Source organism: Pungitius pungitius, chromosome 6, assembly GCF_949316345.1.
Source record: "Pungitius pungitius chromosome 6, fPunPun2.1, whole genome shotgun sequence".
Classification (NCBI taxonomy): Eukaryota; Metazoa; Chordata; class Actinopteri; order Perciformes; family Gasterosteidae; genus Pungitius; species Pungitius pungitius.
Genome location: NC_084905.1, coordinates 21,763,039 through 21,787,835, shown reverse-complemented (window position 1 = coordinate 21,787,835; position 24,797 = coordinate 21,763,039). Strand labels below are relative to the sequence as shown.

General features: G+C 48.3%; 2 protein-coding genes across 6 annotated transcripts in view; one reads left to right on the top strand and one right to left on the bottom strand.

The window, feature by feature from the left end:
- Positions 1-8,878, top strand: part of ptprz1a (protein tyrosine phosphatase receptor type Z1a) — a 39,052-nt gene extending 30,174 nt beyond the window's left edge. For 2 of the 3 annotated variants that reach the window (XM_062562787.1, XM_037450384.2), the window contains 17 exons: positions 1,880-1,965; positions 2,443-2,528; positions 2,952-2,972; positions 3,273-3,366; positions 3,614-3,696; positions 4,805-4,939; positions 5,079-5,213; positions 5,343-5,521; positions 5,611-5,746; positions 5,968-6,114; positions 6,453-6,546; positions 6,638-6,711; positions 6,884-7,003; positions 7,485-7,634; positions 7,748-7,896; positions 7,968-8,103; positions 8,268-8,878. In XM_062562787.1, coding sequence (XP_062418771.1) covers positions 1,880-1,965; positions 2,443-2,528; positions 2,952-2,972; positions 3,273-3,366; positions 3,614-3,696; positions 4,805-4,939; positions 5,079-5,213; positions 5,343-5,521; positions 5,611-5,746; positions 5,968-6,114; positions 6,453-6,546; positions 6,638-6,711; positions 6,884-7,003; positions 7,485-7,634; positions 7,748-7,896; positions 7,968-8,103; positions 8,268-8,399 — 1,957 coding nt within the window. In that variant the 3' untranslated portion in view covers positions 8,400-8,878. The remainder of the gene's footprint in view (positions 1-1,879; positions 1,966-2,442; positions 2,529-2,951; positions 2,973-3,272; positions 3,367-3,613; positions 3,697-4,804; positions 4,940-5,078; positions 5,214-5,342; positions 5,522-5,610; positions 5,747-5,967; positions 6,115-6,452; positions 6,547-6,637; positions 6,712-6,883; positions 7,004-7,484; positions 7,635-7,747; positions 7,897-7,967; positions 8,104-8,267) is intronic. The other variant, XM_062562788.1, reaches the window with a different exon arrangement.
- An 809-nt stretch (positions 8,879-9,687) lies between these two features.
- aass (aminoadipate-semialdehyde synthase) lies at positions 9,688-23,413 on the bottom strand. 3 transcript variants are annotated; one of them, XM_037450400.2, is made up of 24 exons: positions 23,118-23,413; positions 21,337-21,665; positions 20,706-20,882; positions 19,716-19,800; positions 19,552-19,619; positions 19,326-19,472; positions 19,159-19,237; positions 18,890-19,017; positions 18,279-18,424; positions 17,829-17,951; positions 17,599-17,710; positions 17,451-17,510; positions 16,418-16,485; positions 13,446-13,567; positions 12,800-12,929; positions 12,604-12,714; positions 12,410-12,518; positions 12,195-12,335; positions 11,945-12,112; positions 11,729-11,824; positions 11,379-11,494; positions 11,084-11,172; positions 10,815-10,991; positions 9,688-10,723 (listed from the first exon to the last, which is right to left on the bottom strand). In XM_037450400.2, exons 2-24 carry the CDS (start codon positions 21,547-21,549, stop codon positions 10,605-10,607), a joined length of 2,784 nt encoding a protein of 927 aa, XP_037306297.1. In that variant the 5' UTR covers positions 21,550-21,665; positions 23,118-23,413; the 3' UTR covers positions 9,688-10,604. The 3 variants fall into 3 exon arrangements, with proteins under 3 accessions (XP_037306297.1, XP_037306295.1, XP_037306296.1); XM_037450398.2 differs by having other exon boundaries at positions 21,337-21,566; XM_037450399.2 differs by having other exon boundaries at positions 21,337-21,563.
- Between the last annotated feature and the right edge of the window lie 1,384 nt (positions 23,414-24,797).

Here is a 24,797-nt window from a genome sequence, read left to right as displayed (position 1 = left end):
TGTCCACAGAGACAACAACCACATGGAGGAGTTCCCACTAAACGAAGGTCAAAACCTTCTTTCTGATTAATGTCACTTAATTCACTCAGGCTGCACTTTAAGTCCCAAACGGGTCCCGATTATTGATCGTTATGATCCATCTGGTTCTGCTCGTCATATCTCTGAATACTGAGGACGGGTCGGGTGCTTCTTACGTGTCGTCCTCCTCTCGGGAACCTTGGCAGATTCACAATATTCATTTCTCCGTTCAGTGAAAAGGTTTCTACGCTGTATTCAGGATGTTCTTTTCTTCATGTGCTGAAAACATGTTTTTTGGCCGCGCCGTGGGAAGAAGATAAACCCCCCCTCCCTCCCCCCCCCCCCCCCCCCCCCTCAGACCGTGGAATAACCAACCTGAGAAATGGGCTCAAGGACGCTGTCCAACATTCAGAACATTTTCATCTCCACATATTGTTCTTGTTCTGGCTGCTTGTTGTTGTTTCTCTAAGATTGAGCTGTGCTAAGCCGGTAATAATCTGGGGGGGGGGGGGGGATAATCCTTGGCGAGGGATGTACCTTGGCCCGAGATGGGGGGGGTGGAAAAAGGACATCCGCTGGATTATGTTGGACAGGAGGAGACGTGTCGCTGATGTGCTTTTGAGGTCAAAGCGGTCTGAGAAGGTCGACTTTTCCACCGAGGCTTCCAACTTTTTTTCATGTTGCAACTTTTTTTGCTGGAGAAACGAGTTCAATAATCAGTAAAAAGCTCCTCTAATAACTGTGATGGTTTAAAGAGGTGTCGATTCTTCCTAATAAAGGATGAGAAGCTGCTGATTAATGTCACGTCTTTACACCTGCTGATGACCTTCAGCCAGGAGGTCACAGGCAGGGAACCAGAGCTTCACCATGATGTCATGATGATGTCATGATGATGTCACCATGACGAGTCCACTCCTTGCACCATGGAGGACTCAGACAGTGCATGTGACAGTTTACTTGGTGATTAATGAGCAGCAGCTGTTTTTCTTTCCTTTTTAAGGTTGAACTTGAGCTTCTTACATCGATATAATCAGATCAAAGAGTCTCACAGACTAAATTGGCCAATAAACAGCAGCAGATCGACATCTTTTGAGCAATAATCTCGGGGCCTTAAGGTCCGTGTGTCCATGGATGAAGGTTAAAGTCAGAGAGAGCGTCTCCATCTGAAGCTTAACGTGAAGCCGATGCATTTGATTAATAAACAGAGGTTCTGCTCCAGTAGGATTCAAACCTCCAACCATCTGCAGTGTGAATGTTACGACCTTGGGATTTACAAAATGAAGACAATTGAAATGAAAATAACTGAAAACCAACCAAAAGGCTGTTTACCTGGACAGGTATTAAACATATGAGATTAAAATCGAATTATTCTCACACCAGTAGTAACAAACTCTAAATCTAAAGAATGAAAGTGTATTTCACTCGTTCATTGAGTTGTTGTTTGCGTGGTTATTGATCAGCTTGAAGCCCTGATGCTCACGTGAAGGCAGACGATACTGAAGAAGTCTCATTCACACCACAGAATCTGCTTGTGATTCCTCCAAAACACGCCTCTAATCCCCCTCATAATCCCTGATGCCCATTTCTGGCCTCATCAGAAGAGACCTCATCCGTTTAAAAACGTGTTGAGGATCAACGGAACATCTTCTCCTGCCATGTGGGAAGATTACGACGATTCTCCACAATCTGGCTTTAAGGGAGAAACGCACGAAAACAAAAGCATCGCCGTGTGGCTTCTGCAGTAACACTGTGTGTGTGTGTGTGTGTGTGTGTGTGTGTGTGTGTGTGTGTGTGTGTGTGTGTGTGTGTGTGTCTGTGTGTGTGTGTGTGTGTGTGTGTGTGTGTGTGTGTGTGTGTGTAGGACGTGTTTTCAGACGGCTCACTTCTACATCGACGACAACTTGTCACCCAGAGTCATCTCAACTTCTGATGCTGCATTAACATCTGGTAACACACACGCACAGACACACACACACACACACACACACAGACACACACACACACACACACACACAGACACACACACACACACACAGACACACACACACATCTTAGATTTCTCAAATGCTCTGAAACTTTCCCATTTTCAAGTTTGAAGAGACATTTCTGAACAATTGTCCCTTTGTTGGATAAATTGTCGTCACAAACGTCCCCAAAACACTTCTCTCACAATAGTTTTTAAATCCTTTTCGCTTTTCCACTTTAACACAAACATTCCTGAAATGTCTTTCATCTGTAACCCTTCAATAAAGTCTCCTCTTTATGGAAGGAATTCAAATGGTTCCTATGTTGTGTATTAATATGACACAAAGACACACAAGAGACTTTTGGACCTTGGTTTTTTCCCCCTTGCCTGTGTGCTCATTGTCGTTTCCTCCCTCCTTCCTTCCTCCCTCCTTGTTTCCTCCCTCCTTGCTCCTCCAGAGGAGCAGGCGGCGTTCCCAGTGAAGCAGTTTGTGAAGCACGTGGCTGAACTTCATCAGACTGATGGATTCCAACGAGAGTTCCAGGTACCCGACGTGTGTGTGTGTGTGTGTGTGTGTGTGTGTGTGTGTGTGTGTGTGTGTGTGTGTGTGTGTGTGTGTGTGTGTGTGTGTGTGTGTGTGTGTGTGTGTGTGTGGGTGGTAACAACCTTTTGGGGGAAAGTGCACAAAGAGACGGATTAAAGGGGAAATGATGCGTTCTGTCAGATGAAATGATGCTGAATAAAGAATCAAAGCTCCTCACAGACACAACGAGCTGAATATGTAATAACCACACTCAATGATCAAAGAGGAACTGTGAGAAACTCCCAGAATGCTCTCTGTTACATCGGTAGTGGAATCTGTCTTCAGCAGCTTCTGTATGGTGTGTATTTCTACGTGTGGTAATTTGTGTTCTCGCACCTCTTTGGTGGAAACTTCTGGGTCTGCTGCTTCCTCCTCTGGCCTTAGATACTGAAGGAGAGCCACGAGGTAAGGACGCCTCCTCCTGCACCTCCTGCTGCTCCAGCCCCCCCCCCCCCCCACGTAGCCGCTTGTGTGTTTGTTCTATCGTGATGTTTGATAAACGTTCTGATTGACATCTACAGGAGAAACTAATAGAGATTTACAGGATTTACTCACAAATATTTAACTTTCACAGTTTGAGCGACAGCTTAACAGATGTTTTACAGATGTTTAAACAATACATCCACAAAACCCATTTAGACATGTGCATCAAGCACTGGAAATATTCATATAAGTGTGCGTGTGCGTGTGTGTGTGCTCCTCCAGGAGGTCCAGGCCTGCTCGGTGGACATGGGGATGACTGACAGCTCCAATCACCCTGACAACAGACCTAAGAACCGATACAGCAACATTTTGGCCTGTGAGTCACACCCACTCGCTACCTGGGGGGTTCTGGGGGAAGAGGGGGGGGGGGGGTTCTGGTTCTGATGAGGATCAACATGTTTTGACCAAAGAGCGGGACTGAAGGCTTTGCTCCGTTTGATTGACATGTGCTTCATCCAATCAGCTGCTCTTTTCTAAACCAGCAGCTGTTTTATGTCTTCAGGAAGCGACAAAGATTCTCTTTTAATTTGAAGCCGCTTCCCCCCCCCCCCCCCCCCCCTCAGATGACCACACCAGAGTGCGGCTCTCCCAGCAGGCGGACAAAGACGGGAAGGCGGGAGATTACATCAACGCCAACTACGTGGACGTGAGTTTCTCTCCGATTGGCTCTCACGAGGCCTTCATCGTTCAATTCCTCTTTGTGTCCTCAGAGCAAATGCACTTGTTGTTTGATTCAGAAGCTCTTCATGGCGCTTCCTGGTGTGAGGGGAGGGGGGGGGGGGCTCTCTATTTAAAATCTCATTTCCCAGCGTTTTGTGAGAGTGAAGAAAAGGGGAAAAGGAAGCAGTCAGTCACGGCCTCTCATCTCATCTACGCAGTTGGAGGATCTCTCCAGCTCGCGGCGTGAAGGCGAGGTCACGGAGCCAGAGACTGAATGCCGACCTCCAGTGAGGACGAGAGCCACTTCCTTTCCCCTCGAGAGGCCTCGCCGAGCTTTGCTCACCAAAACGCTTTGTGCGAATCCTTGAGCTCCAACAAATAGCTTCTGTTTCTTTTACCTCGGGAAACATTTGCAAAGCAGATTTTAAACGTTTTGTGAATCCGTTGTTGGCTGATCGATGGAGTCAAAGCTTCACGTCTTAAAGCTGCATTCCCTGTAGTGACCAACAGGGGGCGACTCCTCTGCTCCCATAGACGTCTATGAGGAAATGACTCTACTTCTGTGTAGTGACCAGCAGGGGGCGACTCCTCTGCTCCCATAGACGTCAATGAGGAAATTACTCTACTTCTGTGTAGTGACCAGCAGGGGGCGACTCCTCTGCTCCCATAGACGTCTATGAGGAAATGACTCTACTTCTGTGTAGTGACCAGCAGGGGGCGACTCCTCTGCTCCCATAGACGTCTATGAGGAAATGACTCTACTTCTCTCTTGATTAATTCCCTCAGTAAACATTGTAAACATGAGTTTTTGGTCTCAGTCTCTAGTTTCAAGTCTTCTTCAATACGGCATGATGTTTATTTAGTGAATGATGGTCCATTTAGAGTCAAACAGACCATAAAGAGGGGCTGCTTTAGGGCGGGGCTACACAATGATTGACAGATTGATGGCGACAGCATAATCGCACATCTTGAGGTTTCAAACCAACGGAGTGACGTCACGTCACTTCTCATCCTCAGCTAATGGAGGCTGCTGCTAACACCTCGCTGGCTTTCAATGCGTTTTTGTAGTTACCCGTTGGCTGTTGTTTTCTCAGGGTTTTAAGAAGCCGCGCGCCTACATCGCCGCTCAGGGTCCCCTGAAGACGAGCACCGAGGACTTCTGGAGGATGGTTTGGGAGCAGAACGTGTCCGTCATCGTTATGATCACCAACCTGGTGGAGAAAGGAAGAGTGAGCCCCCCCGTCTTCACTCACTCATCGTACCCATCATCCGGGTCACATGAGCTGCAGATACGTAGAGGATGTATTGATCGTGACGTTGGACGTGTTCACTGCCCCCCCCCCGCCCCCCCCCCCCCCCCCCCCCCAGAGGAAGTGTGACCAGTACTGGCCGGCGGAGGTGCAGGAGGAGTTCGGCAGCTTCCTGGTGACGGTGAAGAGCAGCAGAACGCTCGCCTTCTACACCCAGAGGACCTTCTCCGTGAGGAACACCAACGCCAAGAAGGTCAGACCCCCCCCCCCCCCCCCCTGGCAGATTAGGTCCAAAGGAACACGAGTAGCTGCAGGATGGAGAAGTTTAAAAGAATCCGATGAAGCCTTCTATTCCAGTCACTTCCTGTTTGTCCACCTGCAGGCCTCCCTGAAGGGGCGGAGCAGCGAGCGCACGGTGACCCAGTACCAGTACACCCAGTGGCCCGACATGGGCGTCCCGGAGCTCGCTCTGCCGCTGCTCAGCTTCGTCCGCAAGTCGTCCACCGTCGGGCCGGAGGGGGCGGGGCCGGAGGGGGCGGGGCCCGTGGTGGTGCACTGCAGGTGAGGTCTGACGTTTGGAAGCTAGACGGCGAGAGCCGGCGGCGGTGAGCCTGGACTCATCTGGGCCCCTCCCTCTCGTTGCGGCGCAGCGCCGGCGTGGGCCGGACCGGCACCTACGTGGTCCTGGACAGCATGCTGAAGCAGATCAGGGAGGAGGGCAGCGTCAACATCAGCGGCTTCCTCAAGCACATCCGCACACAGAGGAACCACCTGGTCCAGACCGAGGTCAGAGGTCAACGTCTCACAGCTCTTCACTTTCAGCTTTGCGGTTCTGACCTTTGCAGCCAGGCACCAAGTCAACGCTGGTCATCAGTGAAGCTTTTCATGCCTGTGCTGACAGTCCTGGTTTAAGGGGGTCCCTCTTAACAACTTTATAGCCACAGTATGTGATGAGGAGCGTCATGGTTCCCAGAGGATGCGTCCTAAGGGTCTAACCTCCTCTGCAGGAACAGTACGTGTTCATCCACGACGCCTTGGTGGAGGCGATCCTGTCGGGGGAGACGGAGGTGGCGGCGGCTCAGCTGCACAGGTACGTGGACGAGCTGCTGACCCCGGTGCATGCTGGGAGGACGCGCCTGGACAAACAGTTCAAGGTGAGCAGCTCCTGACTGTTCATGTTGTTCTGCTTCTGTCCTTCATTGTTTCATTCTACAAGGAGCCTGCAGCCTCTTTTAAAATGACCCTGTTTCTATATGGAATCAATAAATAAATGATGAATAGTTATAATATTAGAAATGAGAACATGGGGCATTAATTCAAGATATAAGCTAAAAAAAAACATTGAAATGAAGCAACCAAACAGACCCCCAACCCCCCGAGTGGCTGAATTTAGATAATAGTTTATTTAAATAGTGAAAGGTGGAAGGAAAGCTTTACAGAAGCAACACGTAGTCGATGATTGTTACAGATGTTTGGTGTGTTTGCTCCGCAGCTGGTGTGTCTCCCCGGGGGGGGGCAGTGCGACTCCTCTGCAGCGCTGCAGGACTGCAACCGCAGGAAGAACCGCAGCGACTCGGCGCTGCCCGGTGAGCTGGGGGGAGGAGCGGGGGGGGGGGGGGGGTCACTGGTTGGAGACGTGTTGAAACTCTTTTTAACGCTCCCTTTGTGTCTCTGCAGTGGAGAGGTCTCGAGTGCGTCTGTCCACGGCGGCGGGGGACACCTGCGACTACATTAACGCATCGTACATCTCAGTAAGAACAAAGTGCTTCTATTGGAACAGGAAGAAAGGGTCGGGGGGGGGGGGGGGGTTATAATGAATAATATATGACGAATATATGAACATCGGTCATTTGTAGAGAATAAACCACGTTAAAGTCTCCTCTGGAGCTTGTAGATGGCTCATGAGGTCTTCTCTTCCTGCAGGGCTACAGGCAGAGCAGCGAGTTCATCATTACCCAGAATCCTTTGCCCGACACCATTAAGGACTTCTGGAGGATGATATGGGACCACAACAGCCAGGTCATCGTGTCGCTGACCGGCGAGGTGAAGTCTAATGTTTGTGTGTTAAATACAGAGCTGGAGTCAGAGAGTGGTTAGCTTAGCATGTGGCTAGTGGCATGCTTAGTGGCTAGCTTAGCATGAACACTGCGACCTTAAGTTAGCAAATAAGCCCATAAAGTTTACTAATTGTAAGAGTCAACCAGACCTTAAAGCAGCTGGTTGCAAAAAAGCCAAGATGGCGACCACAGCTAAAGGCTTGAAAACGCCAGTAATCCCAATGAACACATTTCTTACAGTCTGTGGTCGAGGTGAATTGTATTTTCAGGTAATCGTGTGCAAAGCCAAATCTACATAATCATATATTTATATTCAATCTTATGGTTTACCTTTTCAAAGGAATGGAGTCGGCTAATTATTTGTGTCTGGTCTCACTTGATAACAAACAGCAGCATTGTAAGAAGGTGACGAGTTGCCGTGGTTACAGATTCCCCTCCGTCTTATCGGAGCATTTTAATGTTTTTAGGAGGAGGCGGATAAGTTCCCCGTCTGGCCCCGCAAAGGGCAGCCAATCAGCTGCGAGATGTTCACGGTGAGCCAGAGGAGTGAGAAGCTGCTGTGCCTCCCCAACGAGGACATGCTGCTGGTCCAGGACTACCTGCTGGAAGCTACGCAGGTGAGAGCCACCTGCAGCACGCCAGGGACCATCAGAAGCTTCATATTGACAGTAAGCTAATTGGTCACTAACAACCAATCCCTGATGGGCTGTAACCGTTCTCTCCTCGGCAGGACGACTACGTTCTGGACGTGAAACACTTCCGGGCCCCCCCCCCCCGCTGGCCCAATCCCGACAGCCCCATCAGCAACACCTTGGAGCTGCTGCGCCTGGTGAAGGAGGAGAGCGACGGCAAGGACGGCCCCATCGTGGTCCACGACGAGTAAGACCCGCGGCCCGCGTTCCGGGGTTCGGTTGTTGCCGACGGCGGCGTCTCACGTTGTCTTCTTCCAGAGGGGGCGGAGCCACGGCGGGGACCTTCTGCGCGCTGTCCTCTCTGACGCGCCAGCTGGAGGCCGAGGGCTCGGTGGACGTCTTCCAAGTGGCCCGGCTGACGAACCTGATGAGGCCGGGAGTCTTCAGCGACACCGTGAGGCCACCGACACGCTGATTCTGTCCCGTCTGTCCCGTCTGTCCCACTCGGGGACATTCTCATAGTTTGTTACACGTTAACAGCTGAGCTCTCGTTACAGTATTTAACAAAGGGAAAGAATGCCCCCCCCACGTGAAGGTAACATGCGTCCCGGTCCACAGGAGCAGTACCGCTTCCTGTACCGAGCCCTGCTGAGTCTCATCGGGACGCGAGAAGACGAGGACACCCTTCGGTCCTCAGACGTTAACGGGACCCTCGTCAGCACCGCAGAGAGCCTTGAATCCCTGGTGTAGCCCCCCCCCCACAAAGGACTGGTTTACCGTAAAAAAGAAAAAGAGCACCCCCCCCCCCCCCCCCCCCCTCATCCCTCTGTAACGTGTGCCTTTTTGTGTTGTTCATCGTGTTCTAACTGCTGCGCGCCGTAGTGACTGTTTTACGCCTGTCGGAGTTAAAAAGGGAAACGGCTTCTTTTCACATGAAATACGATATTTTGTTAGCTTGTCTTTTTTAGAGCTTAAATACCAACAGCAGGGCCTGGAATAATACAAATAATAATCTAATGTAAATAATATTATAGTAATCAACTCGATGGACCAAATTTCTATTTATACTTTTAGATTTTTATATTGTAGCTTATGGTTTGATTTTAATTGCGTAGAACATTAATGCTTTTATATTCTGGGTTTTGTAACAGACTAAATGTGATGCATGGGGTACTGACGTGTTGGTTTGTAGCTGCATTATTAGCTAGAGGATTAAATAAGTGAAAGAATTGCTGTGTGTTATTATGGAAAACACTTATTTGTACCTTTCCTTCTTCAGCTGCATAAAACTGCTTCAGGGTCAGAGGTCATCCTTCAGGAAACAGGAATTGAGGCTTTACGACGTTCACGTTCCATATTACAGTGTACAAAGGGGTTCTATTCTGTCCTGCAGGGGGGGGCGACGGTACAATAGCATATAGTACCAGGGCTCAGCCTGAGGGACCACGACCATCCACTAGGAAACATCCCCCTCGGGTCTGCTCTCAGGTCAAAGGTCACAGCGCCGAGCAGACACCCCTCTGAAAGAGGTGCTAAACAAACACAAAATAGATGAAATAAAGACGCGGTTCTGGTGAAAAGTGTTGTTGGGCCTGTGGATTATACATTTTCCCTTTATGGAGTGGCGCTTTAATCCCGGCGCTGAACTGGTTATTGACTGTTAATCCGGGTTAAGACTCAAGATGCAGGAAACGCGTCTTTTTAGGAGGGAAATAGGTCAAGTGTCCCAGACGTCGTCTTGACCGCACCTTCATTTGCATTTGTGACTCGTCATAATTACACCAGCAGTTATCAGAGGCTCGTGGCCTAGTTCGCATGGCTGCCTCCTCAAGGAGGAGCAGCTTCTCCTCCTCCTCAAGGAGGGGAAGCTTCTCCTCCTCCACTCTTCACAAGCCTGAATCTGAAAGTCAACCATGTGGCAAAGTGGCAAAGAAAGTACCTTTTATTCTAGTTGAATATTAGTAACTTCAAAGGCAAATCTCTACTTGAGTAGAAGCACGAGTTTAAATGATCAATCTGAACCAGCAAGAGTCGCACAAAAGAATCAAAGATGCTTTAATGACTCAAAACTAGGGTCGGGACTTTAGCGCGTTAATTACGATTAATCTTAATTCACATTGTAATTAATTAATTAATAACACATTAAACATTTTTTACGCATTTTTACACTTATTTTTTCACATCGAGACTCAAAGTCTCTAATTAATTAGATTAATATTTTTAATCGAGTCCCGGCCCTACTAAAAACACGACGCAACTAAACATTCCACTCGACTTAGTCAATGCAAATAATTACATTTGCAGTTACCATCTGTGTGTAAATCATTAAAGAAGAAAGAATGTAACATAATTAGGGTAATTCATGTAACTTTTTTACATTTCGACAAAACAAATGTTTGATTAAGTTTTTACAAACAAATGAGTGTTTTGTAATCAGGAATCTTATGAATGTCACCAGAGACTAACCAGGGACTAAATGATTAGTTTCATAAACCATTGACTTTAAATTCTCCTCATTAGTGTTTTCCTCTTTAACCCACAAAACGTCCTCATGGAGCCTCATATAAAGTACATAAAAAATATATCTCAGCTACTTAAAAAATATCTCTGGGTATTTGTTTAAAGCATGTAACAAACCGTTTACAGGGCGACCCCCCCTCCCCCCACCCAGAAAGAAATATATATATCCCTCTCTCTAAGGTGGCACACAATAAATACTACAATCTGGGTTACTTCACCCTTAAAAACCACTCAAATAAAATGTCACATTTTGGTTTTCTTCTAACATTAAGAACTTTCTAAATAATGTTCGGATGGCATCATTCAGGCGTCAATCAGGTCTCAGTAAACGGATACATTTCAATTTAAACTACTTGTTGCATTCACTCTTCCTCCTGCAGGGGGGCTCTTCCTCCTCCTGCAGGGGGGCTCTTACTCCTCCTGCAGGGGGGGCTCTTACTCCTGCAGGGAGCTCTTGGACATGAAGTGAAGTCCTTCCTCCTTCAGGCAGGCCAGCGCCGGCCCGTAGATGTCCTTCGTCATGGGAACCACGAGTCCCTTGGTGGTGATTCCGCCTGTGAAAAGAGGAAAGAAGGCACAGCTACGTTTTTCAAATGGTCTTTTTACTTCGTTTGGGGTAAAATCGCCCAGACGGACGTCACTGACCATCGAGGACCATGCGGGCAGCGATGGCTGCTGGGTAACCCACGGTCTTGGCCATGGCGGAGAAGCCGGTGGGGTCGCCGTACACCGCCAGGCTGATGTGTTTGGTCTCCAGCTCGCCGGTCGGGTGGCGAAGCCCGATGTCGTTCCTCATGATGATCATGTCTCGCTCAGACTTGTCTGACCAGGAGACAAAAGCCAACAGGGGGGATTATTCTGTGTTTCTAGAAGAGAGAAGAGGCCGTGAGGAGAAGCCTCAGGATGAAGCTCACCGAAGGAGAGGTTGGCCTCCAGGTGTTTAGCCAGCGCGGCCAGAACGCTGTCGGCTTGGACCACCGGCTGGTCGCTCAGCATCCCGAACCTGAGCCAGAGACACAGAGGGACCTTCATGAAGAGAAGAGCCGGCCCACACATCCTCAAACATCTAAAGCCCATTGATGAAATGAACGAGTCTTTTCAACTGGAGCCTTTTAACGCATAAACTGGAACGTTTACGTCAGGAGACACCACTTCAGGGTCCTCATTCAAGATGAAGTAGAATGGTTGGGGGGGGGGGGGGGGTCTCACCACCGCAGGGTGTCCATCACAAAGTCGTCCTTCCCGATGCGGTCGAACACGGCTTCTTCAAAGGCATTGTGGGAAATGGAGGAGGACAATCCCAGCTGCCTACAGAGGAGCGCTTTCTGCAGGGAGGAGAGGACGTCACAAAGGCTCCTTAAAACACTCCTATGTCTCCTAGCTCGTCTCCTTAGGATCCTCTTTAGCTCCTTCACTGTCTCCTCCTCTTCACACACTCTATCTTTTAGAAATGACTTAAAGAAGCTCCGCAGAAGATCTGTTTATTCTACTAATCCCTGCATGTCGCCTACAGGAGGACGCTATGAGATATATAACAGGGGGGGGGGGGGGGTCCTCACCCAGGAGACGGGGGCCGAGGTGGGCTTCAGGATGGGACAGGCCTCGCTGTTGATCAGACCCAGTTTGACAAAGCCGCTCATGGCCTTGGAGAAGCCCTGTGGGACAAAGACTCACGATGAAGACACGTCTCACAGCCTTCATGGCCTTGCTGTAAACCCACCTTCTCCAGGAGGTGTGTGTGTGTGTGTGTGTGTGCGTGTGTGTGTGTACGTCACCTTGAAGCGCAGCGTCCCTCTGATCAGCGTGTGTGCCGTCTGGATCCCGTAGGACTCGGCGTACTTGGTGCTGTCGCGGTTTGGAAATCCTTCCAGGTTGAAACCGGGGAAGAAATCCATCGGCGTGCTGGACTCCATCAGGGCGCCGCCAGCCGGGATGCTCACCACCTGACACACACACACACACACATTAATGCTCCAGTAAAAGACTCCCAGTAGCAAAGAGGCGGACGCCCCCGCCCCCCCGTACCTGGTTGTCCCGGAGGAAGACGGCGGGGCTGATGGTGTTGAGGAGGACGCCGTACGGGCTCCAGCTGAACTTGTAGCGCAGAGGGTTGTCGGAGCATTCGGGGGCAGGAAGACCTCCGCAGAAGGAGCTGTAGGACTCCACCTGGAACAGAGACCACATGTTTGCATCCTCACTGCAGGGCGGGACGGTTCCTTCATTGACTTGTGGAAACTCACGGTGCAGCCGTCGGCTTTGGCCTTGTCGATGCACTCCATGGCGAGCATGTGGTCGATCCCCGGGTCCAGACCCATTTCGTTGACTATGGTGACGCCGGCCTCCTCCGCACTGACAGAAGAAACATCAACCGGGTCTAAATGTGGCCCAACATGTGTTACCTGAAGGAGTCATCTCACTGGGTGTGAGCAGTCACCTGCTCTGCAGCTCCTTCATGGCGGGGCTCAGGTAGCTGGCGGTCACCATGTTGACCTTCCTCCGGATGCAGTGCGCGGCGATGAGCGGGTGGAGCGAGTAGGGCAGCATGCTGCGGAGCAAACGCCGTTCGCGGTGAAGACGTGGAGGTTTGGTACTGATTCCATATATTTGGTTAACGTGTCTCCGTGGCGTACCTGATGACCAGGTCGTGGTCTTTGATCAGAGAGTCCAGGTGTCCCTCCTGGCTGCCCACGTCCAGCATGATGGGGATGGTGTTTGGATATTTGGCTGCCAGCTGCTCCGCTTGTTTCAGCAGCACCGAAGCTGAGGAGAAAACACACTTTATACTGGATTCACTTCTCACTTCACAAAGAAGAACACTTTACTGCATTCAGGAGGAAACCCTGGTTATATAGAAGATACTAAGGTTAATAAAGCAAGGAATAACGAAGGATTTCATTTCTGAGATGTGGTACAATGAGTACAACGAGTACCTCTGAGATGTGGTACAATAAGTACAACGAGTACCTCTGAGATGCGGTACAATAAGTACAACGAGTACCTCTGAGATGTGGTACAATAAGTACAACGAGTACCTCTGAGATGCGGTACAATAAGTACAACGAGTACCTTTGAGATGTGGTACAATAAGTACCTGTGAGATACAGAAGTAGAAGTAGTCTAAAGTGCAGGTACATTGAATCAGTACAAGTTGACTCCATCAGGTGAAGTTCTACACCTGAGCAGACCTCTGCACTGAGACCATGTCCTCACACACACACACACACGTGTGTGTTTAGAATGTGTTGTATGTGATGTCAGAGCGGCGTGCGAACCCACCCACGGTGACCTGGGTCTTCTCATCGCGGGTCAGATACTCCACGATGGGTCCAGAGACGTAACCGGAGCCCAGCAGCAGGACGCGCTTCATCCCCGACTTCTTCATGACCTGCGCCTTCTCTCTGGGGGACGTCAGACCACGCCCACATCAGACCACACCCACGTCAGACCACGCCCACACCAGACCACACCCACATAGATCAGCCTCATACCAACTTCAGAAGAACTTTGAGATCAAACTGCACAATGAAATGTGAGATTTTAAATCAAGGAATAACGATAACATTCTGTATAATTATGTTGTACAACTAAGAAACAAAGAAATTTGTTTTGATTCATCGATTTAGTATGAAACATTATCAAAAATATTTGTTTTTAATATCGCCGTCCTTTTGTTCATTTAAAGAATGTAATCCCCCAAAGCTTTAGAATCACTGATCTAACAAGTCTGTTCCTTTAATATATAAATGTTCAAACATGAATTAAACATTATTATTATCATCATCGTAGTGAACGATGAGGCTGTGGTCAAACATAATAAACATGAATAAATATGCATTGCTTATTTGTGTTATGAATGAAGGTCAGACTTTACATTAAATAAGATTACAATTGAAAAAAAAAAAAAAATATATATATATATATATATATATATATAGCTGTTAGCCATAGTTCACATTAAATCAAACAATAGACAGTTGTAAGTGAGGTCAAAATAATGAGATCCTAATTTATTAATATAAATTTGAATATTCTGGTAATTAACCATTTATTTAAGCAGGGGGAAATGAGTGCCCCAAGTACCAAAATATAAATTGTAAAGTAAATTTGATTTATTTAATATGTTTACTCTTATTTTTCCTGTTTTCTGTGTCCATCGTACGTAACCACGGCAACAATGGAAGCTGTGTAAGTCCACAGCGGAAGCATCTCGGCCTCTTAATTAAACCGAGAGGCCTTCTTACAAATGTAAAAAGTCTGACTACATGCTGGATTATCTAAAACTCATAAAAACAACACCATAATGGAGGCATCACCCCAAGTGACCTGTGGCATTAATATCCCCAACCGCCTCGACCCCCCCCCGCGCAGTCAGATCCCTCGCCTCGTTAGCTCTGGTCTAATTGAACGTGACACCGCACACATGCGCGGCGAGCAGCGCGGCTCGAGGTCTGACCGGCGGTCCGCCCGGCGCCGAGCCTCCTCGCCTTAATTAAGAAACAAAGAGAAGAGGAGGGCCGCTCCCTCAGGAGGATTGATGCTGCGTTTACATATCTTAAAGGAGCCAAACTCAATCAACAGGATTAAGATTTGGTGGCATGGCTTGTCTGGAAAAATGATACTTAAGATCAATTAGGAAGAAAACTCATCAGGTCTTAGAGGTGGCCTACATATAGCACGGGTCTCAAGAACCTGAATGTTAATCATCTCAAGAAACAAACATTATTAAGAGTTATCGGATTATATTTGACCAGCTCATTAAAATGCATTTCTTCATCAGTGACATTAACTGAAGCCGCAGAAAAGCGGCGAGGTAAAAAAAATACGCTAAATTACTAAATGTGTAATCAATTGAGAAATTAATCAAAACAGATAAAAAAATGCTGGAAAAAAATAAAGTAAACAACAAACATGCGGATGAACTTTGTTTTCAGTCTTATTCAAAGTCAGAAGAGGAGTTTAGCCTAGCTTAGCACAAACACTGGAAACGGGGGGGAATTGCTAGCATAGAGCCATCTGAATACGAGAAATCATTGGTGCAATAAGATCTCAAATGTAATTACAATAAGTACAATTTAATAACCTCTCAAAGGAAAGGTAATTAAATTATTTACTAATTGATTATTCAATCCTAACAAAATATTCACACTGTTAATGATTCACATCTTGCCATCTAGAAAGCTAACTAAGCTAAAAACGGCTCCTGGTTAGCTATGTTAGCATGCAGGTCAATGTTGCTTAGCATAGCTTCATAGCATGCTAACATTAGTGACTCAAAACATGAACAAGAATGTCTGAAGCAAAAGGAAGTCATTTTTGTAAACCTTTGAAGCAAACAAACACACTTCAACTGCAAGTAGCATCTGCTCCCTCGTTCGGGTGTGGTTTGCTAATAAGTAATATGCATAGAGTGACATGTTTTAATCCCCCGTCAATGTTTCCAACAGAACTAAATGTAAACTGGTCACATTTCAGTGATTTTGCCGGCTTGGGCTTTGCATCAGTTGATGACGTAGACGCTCTCAAATGTTACTCAATTCTTATGATCAGGCTAAAGGGCTAATGATCAGGCTAGCCGGCTAATGAGCAGGCTAAAGGGCTAATGATCAGGCTAGCCGGCTAATGAGCAGGCTAAAGGGCTAATGAACAGGCTAGTCGGCTAGTGAGCCGAACGAAGCAGAAGAAACAGTTCATGCAGACACACAACAGCTCGTCTCCAGGTCCGAGCACAGGTCGCTGTGGTCGGGCATCATCATTTATTTCTGATTCCGCCTCTCGTTTCAACGAGACAGGATGAGGCGACAGATACGGGGATGATTTGTTAGTTGTTATATGGCGACAGCCCTCTGGGATGTAGTTTAAGCGGCGTGCTCGAGATCTCCAGCTTCTGTGCCCAAAGGCTTTGGAACTAGACATGATGTGTCTTCATGTGGTTGGCATGGAGATAATCCAACTCAACACTGGAATGATGCATCTTAAATTGAACTTTTAAATTCCTATTTATGTAAACACTAGAAATAAACATCTCCAGCTTTTAGATTAACTCCAAACACTAGAAATAAAATCTTGCTGTGGCTTACAGCTGCTCCAGATGCTGCTCAGAAAATGATCTGCTTTGATCATTTGGCTGCTATTGCAAACCAAAAAAGGCATTTTCTGTGTGAATATTGCGTTTGAACGAACTGCATTTCATCATCAACGATTGGACCAAACCGATCAAACTCTCCTCCGCAGGCTGGAACAAGTCTTACCTTTTTTCTCTGAGTTTTTCGATGTATTCAAACTTTGGAGTGAGGACTCCGTTCGATGTGATGACGGCCTTCAGGAGAAAAAGAGTCAAATGAGTTAGGCAATGAAAGTTTGAGAATATTTTTGTATTTCCTGACACTAAACCCAAAGTCTATGCGCAAGAATCCAGTGGTGATGAGATTCATGCAGCAGAGAAGCTACGGTCAGTTAGATTTTAGCAAACCAAGTTTACAGCTGCAGCCTTTAAAATCTGGGAGGTCCCCTTTTGTTTATAACTGCAAAGTATTTGAATTTTTGACTGCGTTTGAGTTTTATATGTAGTTACTCCCGAGCCGTCCACCAACCTGATGGATACAGCTTTCTAAGAGTGACGTGTTTCCACGGTAACAGACGATGGTTTAAAAACCGCACAACCAGTCTCAAAGTTGTACCCCACGTGTTTTTGTGGAAATAAGTGAACAGGAAGTGACCACATCTGGTGTGAGGAGGACGTAGACGTTGTGTACGTCCGTTAGAGACCTGTCAATCAGCGTTAGGCCCCGCCCTAAAGCATCCCTCCCCCTGACGCTTTAACTCCCCAATGACAGGAGGACAATATATTGGGAACGGTTGATCCGCCTGGTGAGAAGGGTTCTCAGCTACTTTGGATGATGATGATGGACTTCACAGTATTTTGTGAGGCAGAGGCCATTTCGAATGATCTCTAATTAGTTCTCAGATGTTTCCAACGAGTCACACCTAATCATCTACTGCGCTTGAAGGGTGAACCAGCTTTTCCACCTGGAGCGTTTGAGCAGAATGACCAGTATGGGAGAAGAAGATGGAGGCAGGTACAGAACCTCTCTGATCCTTTACTACAAGAGAGACCAAATGGAACCAGAGGAAAAGGAGTCTGTTGGAGATATTGCTGTAATCGTGGTGCTGAGCTCCTTTAACATTCATAGTCAGAAGGAAATTAATTGGAGTGGAAAAGTTAAATGAAAGTAAATGAAACAAAGTTATTATTAGTTGTTTTTTCTCCAATAAGAGACTCACGTCTCTGACTTGGGGGCTGAAGTCCTCTTCGTCCAGCGGCCTGGTGGCGTCCGAAGGCAGCTGGTGAGGACACAGAAGCACGTTTAAAAAGGTCCCGCCGCCCCCCCAAACAGGGCGGCTGCTCTCGGGTCGCAGGCGCAGGTCTCACCATCTCCCAGAGGTACGGGAAGAGCCGGTCCCCGAAGTACTCGGTGGCGCCGATGGGCAGCTGAGCCGGAAGGTTGTCGATGGAGCACATGAGGATCCCGTTGCCCTCCACGCTGCGGGGGTGGGGAAGGGGGGGGCATTAAACGCGGCAAGTGACTCCCACTCCTAATGTAATGTAAAGTGACTCCCATGCTACACGCGTACAGAGCGCGTGGAGGTGAGGCGGCGTACCTGTCGTGGTCGATGTGCTGGTCGGCGTCGTACATGCAGAAGGGCTTATCGATGGTGGTGCACTCGTTCATGAAGTCTATGGAGCCCCCGGTGTCAGCCGATATGTCGCAGATGGCCAGCAGTCTGTGGGTCACAGGGGTCAGAGGTCACAGTGACGCGCTCCACTGTCACTCTGTAAACAGGACTGAAGATACGGAAGCGACCGTTGACCTCCGCGGAGATAAAAGCAGCTCCCACACACATATGTAAAGATAAATATACAAGTGTACAGATATATATATATATATATATGACTAAATACAGAACTATATGTATAGAAATACACACACAAACACCCAAGAAGAGCCCCTGACTGTCCCTTTAATGCTGTAACTTCCTCCGGGTGAATCGGGACTGGAGCAGAAAACCTCCCGTCGACGCTTCTTCACACCAGAGAAGAAGACTTCTTACTTGTGGGGAAGCGCCGGCGACCCCTCGGTGGCGGTGAGCGACGGCTTGGGTCGCATCAGCTTCTGGGCGTCCAGCCGCCTGAGGAGTCGAGGGGTTTGGGGGTCCCAGTAAATCCCGTTGATGAGACACGTCGTGTAGGGCGCCACCTGTCGGTGAGATGACGTCACAGCGGTGTTGAGAGCCAGAGGAAATCTACCCGTTGTGTTATTTACACGTTCAGAAGGACTCGTCTCCTGATAGAAGTCAGAAGACATCGGTGCGTCTTCATGAGACCTGAGATTTAGTGTCGTCTAAAGAACTTGAGATGTTTCCTCAAGAATCCAGTTAAACAACTGCAGTGGATTTTAAAAACGTGCACAGATCAAATGAGGCCCCCCCGCCCCCCCCCAAACCGCTGAGTGTTTTCCATGTTAGAGTCACATCGGCCACGAGGAAACCTGCAGCCATGACTGAAAATAGAAGGGAGGCCTGCGAGGGGACGGACGGGAGCAGGTGGGGGAAGAGGAGGGTGGTAACCGGGGAGGAGGTGGAGGGGAGGAGGGGGGTGTTGTAGCCAGGGAGGAGGGGAGGAGGTGGGTGTTGTAGCCAGGGAGGAGGTGGAGGGGACTCACGCTGGTCCTGAAGTGGGAGGTGTAAAGCTCCGGGTGGTCCTCGTACTCCATGGGGTCGTAGATGCCGTCGCTCTTCCTCATCAGGTGGTGGTGTCGGCTCAGCACGGTGGCGTACACTTTGGTCATATCTCACAGGAAACAACAACCATGAATAGCAATAAACAAACAAATATGAAGCAGTGTTGTTTTTGTTTGTTTTGTGGATGTTTTGTCTGGGCGTGGTTGCCATGGTAACATCCGTTACCCACACGTTGGCGAGGAGGACCTACCTCCCGTTTCGGAGACGTCCTTCAGCTCGTGAGGCTCCACGTACTCCACGGGGAGCTCGTTGAGGATGTCCTGGGCGCCCTGCGGGGGGCGAGAGGGACACGCGGTGAGAGAAGAGCTCCCGGCTGCTGCCGGCGGGTCGCTGCGTCCAGCCGGAGGCCGGGTGTACCTTGGAGACGTTGCCGGTGCCGGTGAAGCAAAAGGTCACGGGGCCGATGGATTTGGGCATGAGCCCCATGGACACCACGTACCCACAATCCCTCACTGCCTGGATGGCCTGGCTGACGTTGCGGTAGTTGTGCGCCATGCCGATGTGCTGCGGGCAGAGAGAGGCGACGCGGTGAGAACAGGAAGCCGCCCTCATGCGCTCTTCTTCATGCAGACGGTTCTCTTACCATGAAGGGGGTGTGGTGACCCAGAGCCAGGAAGCGAAGCCCCAGCCCGTGCAAGATGTTAATCATTCCTACGACATCAGGGAGAAACAAGTGCAGATTAACTCCGATTTGCCTCGTGAGCCTGGAGCACACGGCAGCATTTGGGTTGTGAGGCGGGTCGGTACCTGCGATGCCGGCCCAGTGGCCGAATGCTACGATCCGGAAGCCGTTGGCATCCACCATCTTCTCGTAGTCGATCAGACGGACCTCCTGAGGACACACGGGTCATGCTGCTGTAGTTCAATAGTCTTTGGTGGAATTGTGTGTGATTGCATCGCCAGCTTTAAAGCTGCATTCTGTGTAGTGACCAGCAGGGGGGCGACTCCTCTGCTCCCATAGACGTCTATGAGGAAATGACTCTACTTCTGTGTAGTGACCAGCAGGGGGCGACTCCTCTGCTCCCATAGACGTCTATGAGGAAATGACTCTACTTCTGTGTGGTGACCAGCAGGGGGCGACTCCTCTGCTCCCATAGACGTCTATGAGGAAATGACTCTACTTCTGTGTAGTGACCAGCAGGGGGCGACTCCTCTGCTCCCATAGACGTCTATGAGGAAATGACTCTACTTCTGTGTAGTGACCAGCAGGGGGCGACTCCTCTGCTCCCATAGACGTCTATGAGGAAATGACTCTACTTCTGTGTGGTGACCAGCAGGGGGCGACTCCTCTGCTCCCATAGACGTCTATGAGGAAATGACTCTACTTCTGTGTAGTGACCAGCAGGGGGCGACTCCTCTGCTCCCATAGACGTCTATGAGGAAATGACTCTACTTCTGTGTAGTGACCAGCAGGGGGCGACTCCTCTGCTCCCATAGACGTCTATGAGGAAATGACTCTACTTCTCTCTTGATTTATTCCCTCAGTAAACATTGTAAACATGAGTTTATGGTCTCAGTCTTTAGTATAAAGTCTTCTGCATGATGTTCATTTAGTAAATTATGGCCGAATGGACACAATTCCAAAATCAAGGCTTCAAAACAGCTGTTCACTAACCGATGACTTCACCCACTTACAAACAGTCAAGAGGTCCAACACAGACAGAATAAACCCTACGCCACGTATTCTCTCACAGGTGGCCACCATCATCAAACAGCTTGACCTCTCAGAGCGCTCACCTTCTTCAGCAGGTCATCCAGAAGCCCCATGTTGGGCTCCTGGGCCTTGATGGTGTGGGAGAAGAAGGCGTAGGTCTTCCTGGGAATGACCTTCTCCTCCGGCGGCCTCTTCACCCCGAGAATCAGAGACGCCTCCGATAGGTCCTCCTGGAGGACGGCGCCCGCCCTGATGTAGTACTGACAACACGGTAAAAGGCTTAGAACATCCTGGACGTCTGAATGACAAACACTACACGGTAAAACCATATGTACCAGAAAGGCACAGTATTTATACTATAATAACAGGACCATTCATTACATAAACTACGAGTACTGCATAGTGTATGTAGTTATAATAGAGCACATGGCATATAGAACATGGCAAACTATATATTATATAAAATAGTGCTAATATTCATACCAATAATAGCACTTACAACGAGTAATACTATTTAAAAAAAATCAATTATTGTTTAAGATTATAATAAAAATAAGATACTTCCACTACTAATAATACTTCAACTAATGATAATTAAATAATATACTAATAATATATATTCTACTCATTCTCATTAAAATAACTAATGATCCTAATTGTTTTTACTCATTACTAAGTACTGTTGCCGTGGTGACGCAGCCCCCCGCTCCTCACCTTCTCGTGGATGGCTCTGCGGTTGGATGGTTGCAGGAGGACCTTGACGCCGGCGGTGGTGAGCTCTTTCACGTGTTTGGGGGCCAGCGGCGCCCTCCGCTCCCAGGGGTTGACGTCCTCGCGGCGGATGGCCATGACGGCCTGGTGGTGCTCATGGCGGCGCTGGTTGGAGAGGCAGCTCCGCGTCCTCCCTCGCTGGAGGAGTCTGTACATGACGTCGCCGCACGCTGCTTTGACACCGAGACACGTCTTTAATTGCTACCGTGCAGCACCGTACGTTTGACCCCCTCAGGCCAGAGAATGAGCCAGAGGTCAAGTTACGTTGGCCGCTGTTGAAAGAGCTGCGTTCAAGCGTTTGTAGTGAAGCACTAGAAGAAAACTGATGGCACACAACTGTCCAATTACACCTCAGTTTGTCCCTGATCCGACTGAGGACACAATGAATAATCGTCTTTCAATAGCAGTTCATAGTTTACTATGAGAGCACCTTTAAGATGAGCTTCTATCGGGCAGGTGGAGATCTGCAGGGAAGATGATGCTTCATGAGTTAAAGCTGCATTCTGTGTGGTGACCAGCAGGGGGCGACTCCTCTGCTCCCATATACGTCTATGAGGAAATGACTCTACTTCTGTGTAGTGACCAGCAGGGGGCGACTCCTCTGCTCCCATAGACGTCTATGAGGAAATGACTACTTCTGTGTAGTGACCAGCAGGGGGCGACTCCTCTGCTCCCATAGACGTCTATGAGGAAATGACTACTTCTGTGTAGTGACCAGCAGGGGGCGACTCCTCTGCTCCCATAGACGTCTATGAGGAAATGACTCTACTTCTGTGTAGTGACCAGCAGGGGGCGACTCCTCTGCTCCCATAGACGTCTATGAAGAAATGACTCTACTTCTGTGTAGTGACCAGCAGGGGGCGACTCCTCTGCTCCCATAGACGTCTATGAGGAAATGACTCTACTTCTGTGTAGTGACCAGCAGGGGGCGACTCCTCTGCTCCCATAGACGTCTATGAGGAAATGACTCTACTTCTGTGTAGTGACCAGCAGGGGGCGACTCCTCTGCTCCCATAGACGTCTATGAGGAAATGACTCTACTTCTCTCTTGATTTATTCCCTCAGTAAACATTGTAAACATGAGTTTATGGTCTCAGTCTCTAGTTTCAAGTCTTCTTCAATACGGCATGATGTTTATTTAGTGAATGATGGTCCATTTAGAGTCAAACAGACCATAAAGAGGGGCTGTTTCAGGGCGGGGCTACATGATTGGCAGGTCTCTAACAGATACGTATACAACGTCTCTACGTCCTCCTCAGTCCACGGCCACTTCCGGTTGACATTTTTGTTGTAAACCCCCGTTTTTTAAAGTTAATTTGTAGGTTGTGGGTGAGATTAATAGTACGTGGGAGAGAGAACTGGAAGTTATGAACGGAGCAGCCGGGGTCACCGGTCCCCAGGCTGGGAACCATTGCTCGTCCACCGTGTACCGGAAGTACTTTGTAAAAGTACTTTGGCGCCGGTTGAGCACATTCAGTAACGCGAGCTCGCGCACAATCCCCCGTTAGGCCAAACCGTTACGTCTCTTCCACCGGGGGACCGTGAATGGAGCGGGCTGAGGTGCAGCTCGTGTTGCTGCGCGAGTCCTTCGGCTACACGCAGCCGCGTGGGTCGGTTCCCGGTCCGTTCGACCGGTTACGTACGTCGCTCTTCGCACTCAGCCCCTTTAACTCGAATGTATGGATCACCGGCTGCACGTGACGCAGCTCGCGGGTCGGACTCACCTTTTTCTCGGTTCACCGCGCCGGCTCCGTGGCGACGAAAACGTGGCGACGGTTCAGCGACAAACACCGGGAGAGTCACGCAGAGGTGAGACGAGCAGCGACCTCCCACGGGGCTGTGGGCAGGGGGAATCTAAACCATATCCGGTCGAAATTTCAAAATAAAACGTGGAACAAAACCCTTTTCGACCCAGTTTCAGGATATGTATTTCTTTATATTTATCTGAAGTAGTTTCAAGTACAATTGGGGTTTTTGTTCTGAAGCTAAGACCACTAGATTTGGTGGAAATGTTAACTTCCCCCCGACAATGTGATATTCGAGCTACACAAGAGACGGGTAACTTTGTTTGAATGCACAGGGCACCCCGTGTGGGCGGCTTGCTGCGCTGTTGGAACGTACGTGTTTACTGCAACGCTTCAAACGTGCAGACCCGACGTAGAGCTAAAGGAAGTGAAGCGCCAGCTGATGAATACCACGCGCAGACGGAGCTGCGATGACGTCACTGCCTCTACAACCGCGCGGAGATGATAAAACGAGCGCACGCATGTGAATGTCCCCTCCGCCAATCAGCTGCCGGTCCGAGGAGCGGCCTCTCGCCCCAAGGGTCGCAATGTGATGACGTAGGGGAAAAATCACTGGCTTTTAGTAGTTTAAAGTAAAAATCAAGACTTAAATTTATAAACATCAAGAAAACTGTTGAGGTGTATGTTGCAATCCTAAAATATACTTCCTTTAAATTCAACATGTTCTAATTGTATTGATCCCCATTTAAACTATACATTTAAAGTATTTAGATTTATTTTGTATTTATTTAAATTAATATCCTTGCTTCTCTCTATCATTGTGTTACGTGTGTCTGCAACATTTATTCATTTGAATTTTTTAATTAAAAACAAAAATGCTTCCAAGGAGGGATCACAGATTGGATTCATTTATTTTCATTTCCTCGTTACGTGTCTGCAGAAAGAGACTTATCCGGAAAATAAAATAAAAACTAACTTTCACGTGACAAAAAAACGTTTTTCATTTTTATAACCGTAGTACAATTTAAAATAAATATCATAAAACACGTTTGTTTATTTTTTTACAATAATCCTGAGATTGAAATAAAAAACCACAACAGAGGGACCAAACGCAGAATGAAGTGCAGAGGAAGGTCCTTAGTGACATTTAGGACTGTTTAGGATGAATTATTGTCTTTTCTCATCGCTGATCAAGAGGCTTCTGCTTTCTTTCACCGTCATTTCTCAGAATAATAATATTATACTTCACTTAAAAGAATAAAGACAGTCAGACGATCAGTTGACCTGCACCTGAAGTGTCTGTAAGAATCCCCCGAGGTCAAAGGTCAAGCACACAAGTCCGGCCCTCTGGTTGCTCGGGTCTCTTTACTTGAAGAGTTCCTAAATAAATGTAAAGACAGAACAGAACGCCGCCTTACACACTGCACGAGGGCCGGCATAAAACTCCTTGTCCCAATGCATTATGGGAAATGCAGGCTAACGTGTTTTCGGAGTTTGAACCCTGACAGACTTTTTTATTTTTTTCAAGATATTGTGTGAATATGCAGAAAGAAGTGCGGATACTTTACGGTGTGAAACACTCCGAACTCCTCAGGGACCCAAAAACCACAACTGAGGTTGAAAGAAACTTCTGGAGAAAACCAGAGAAGGATTCGATCA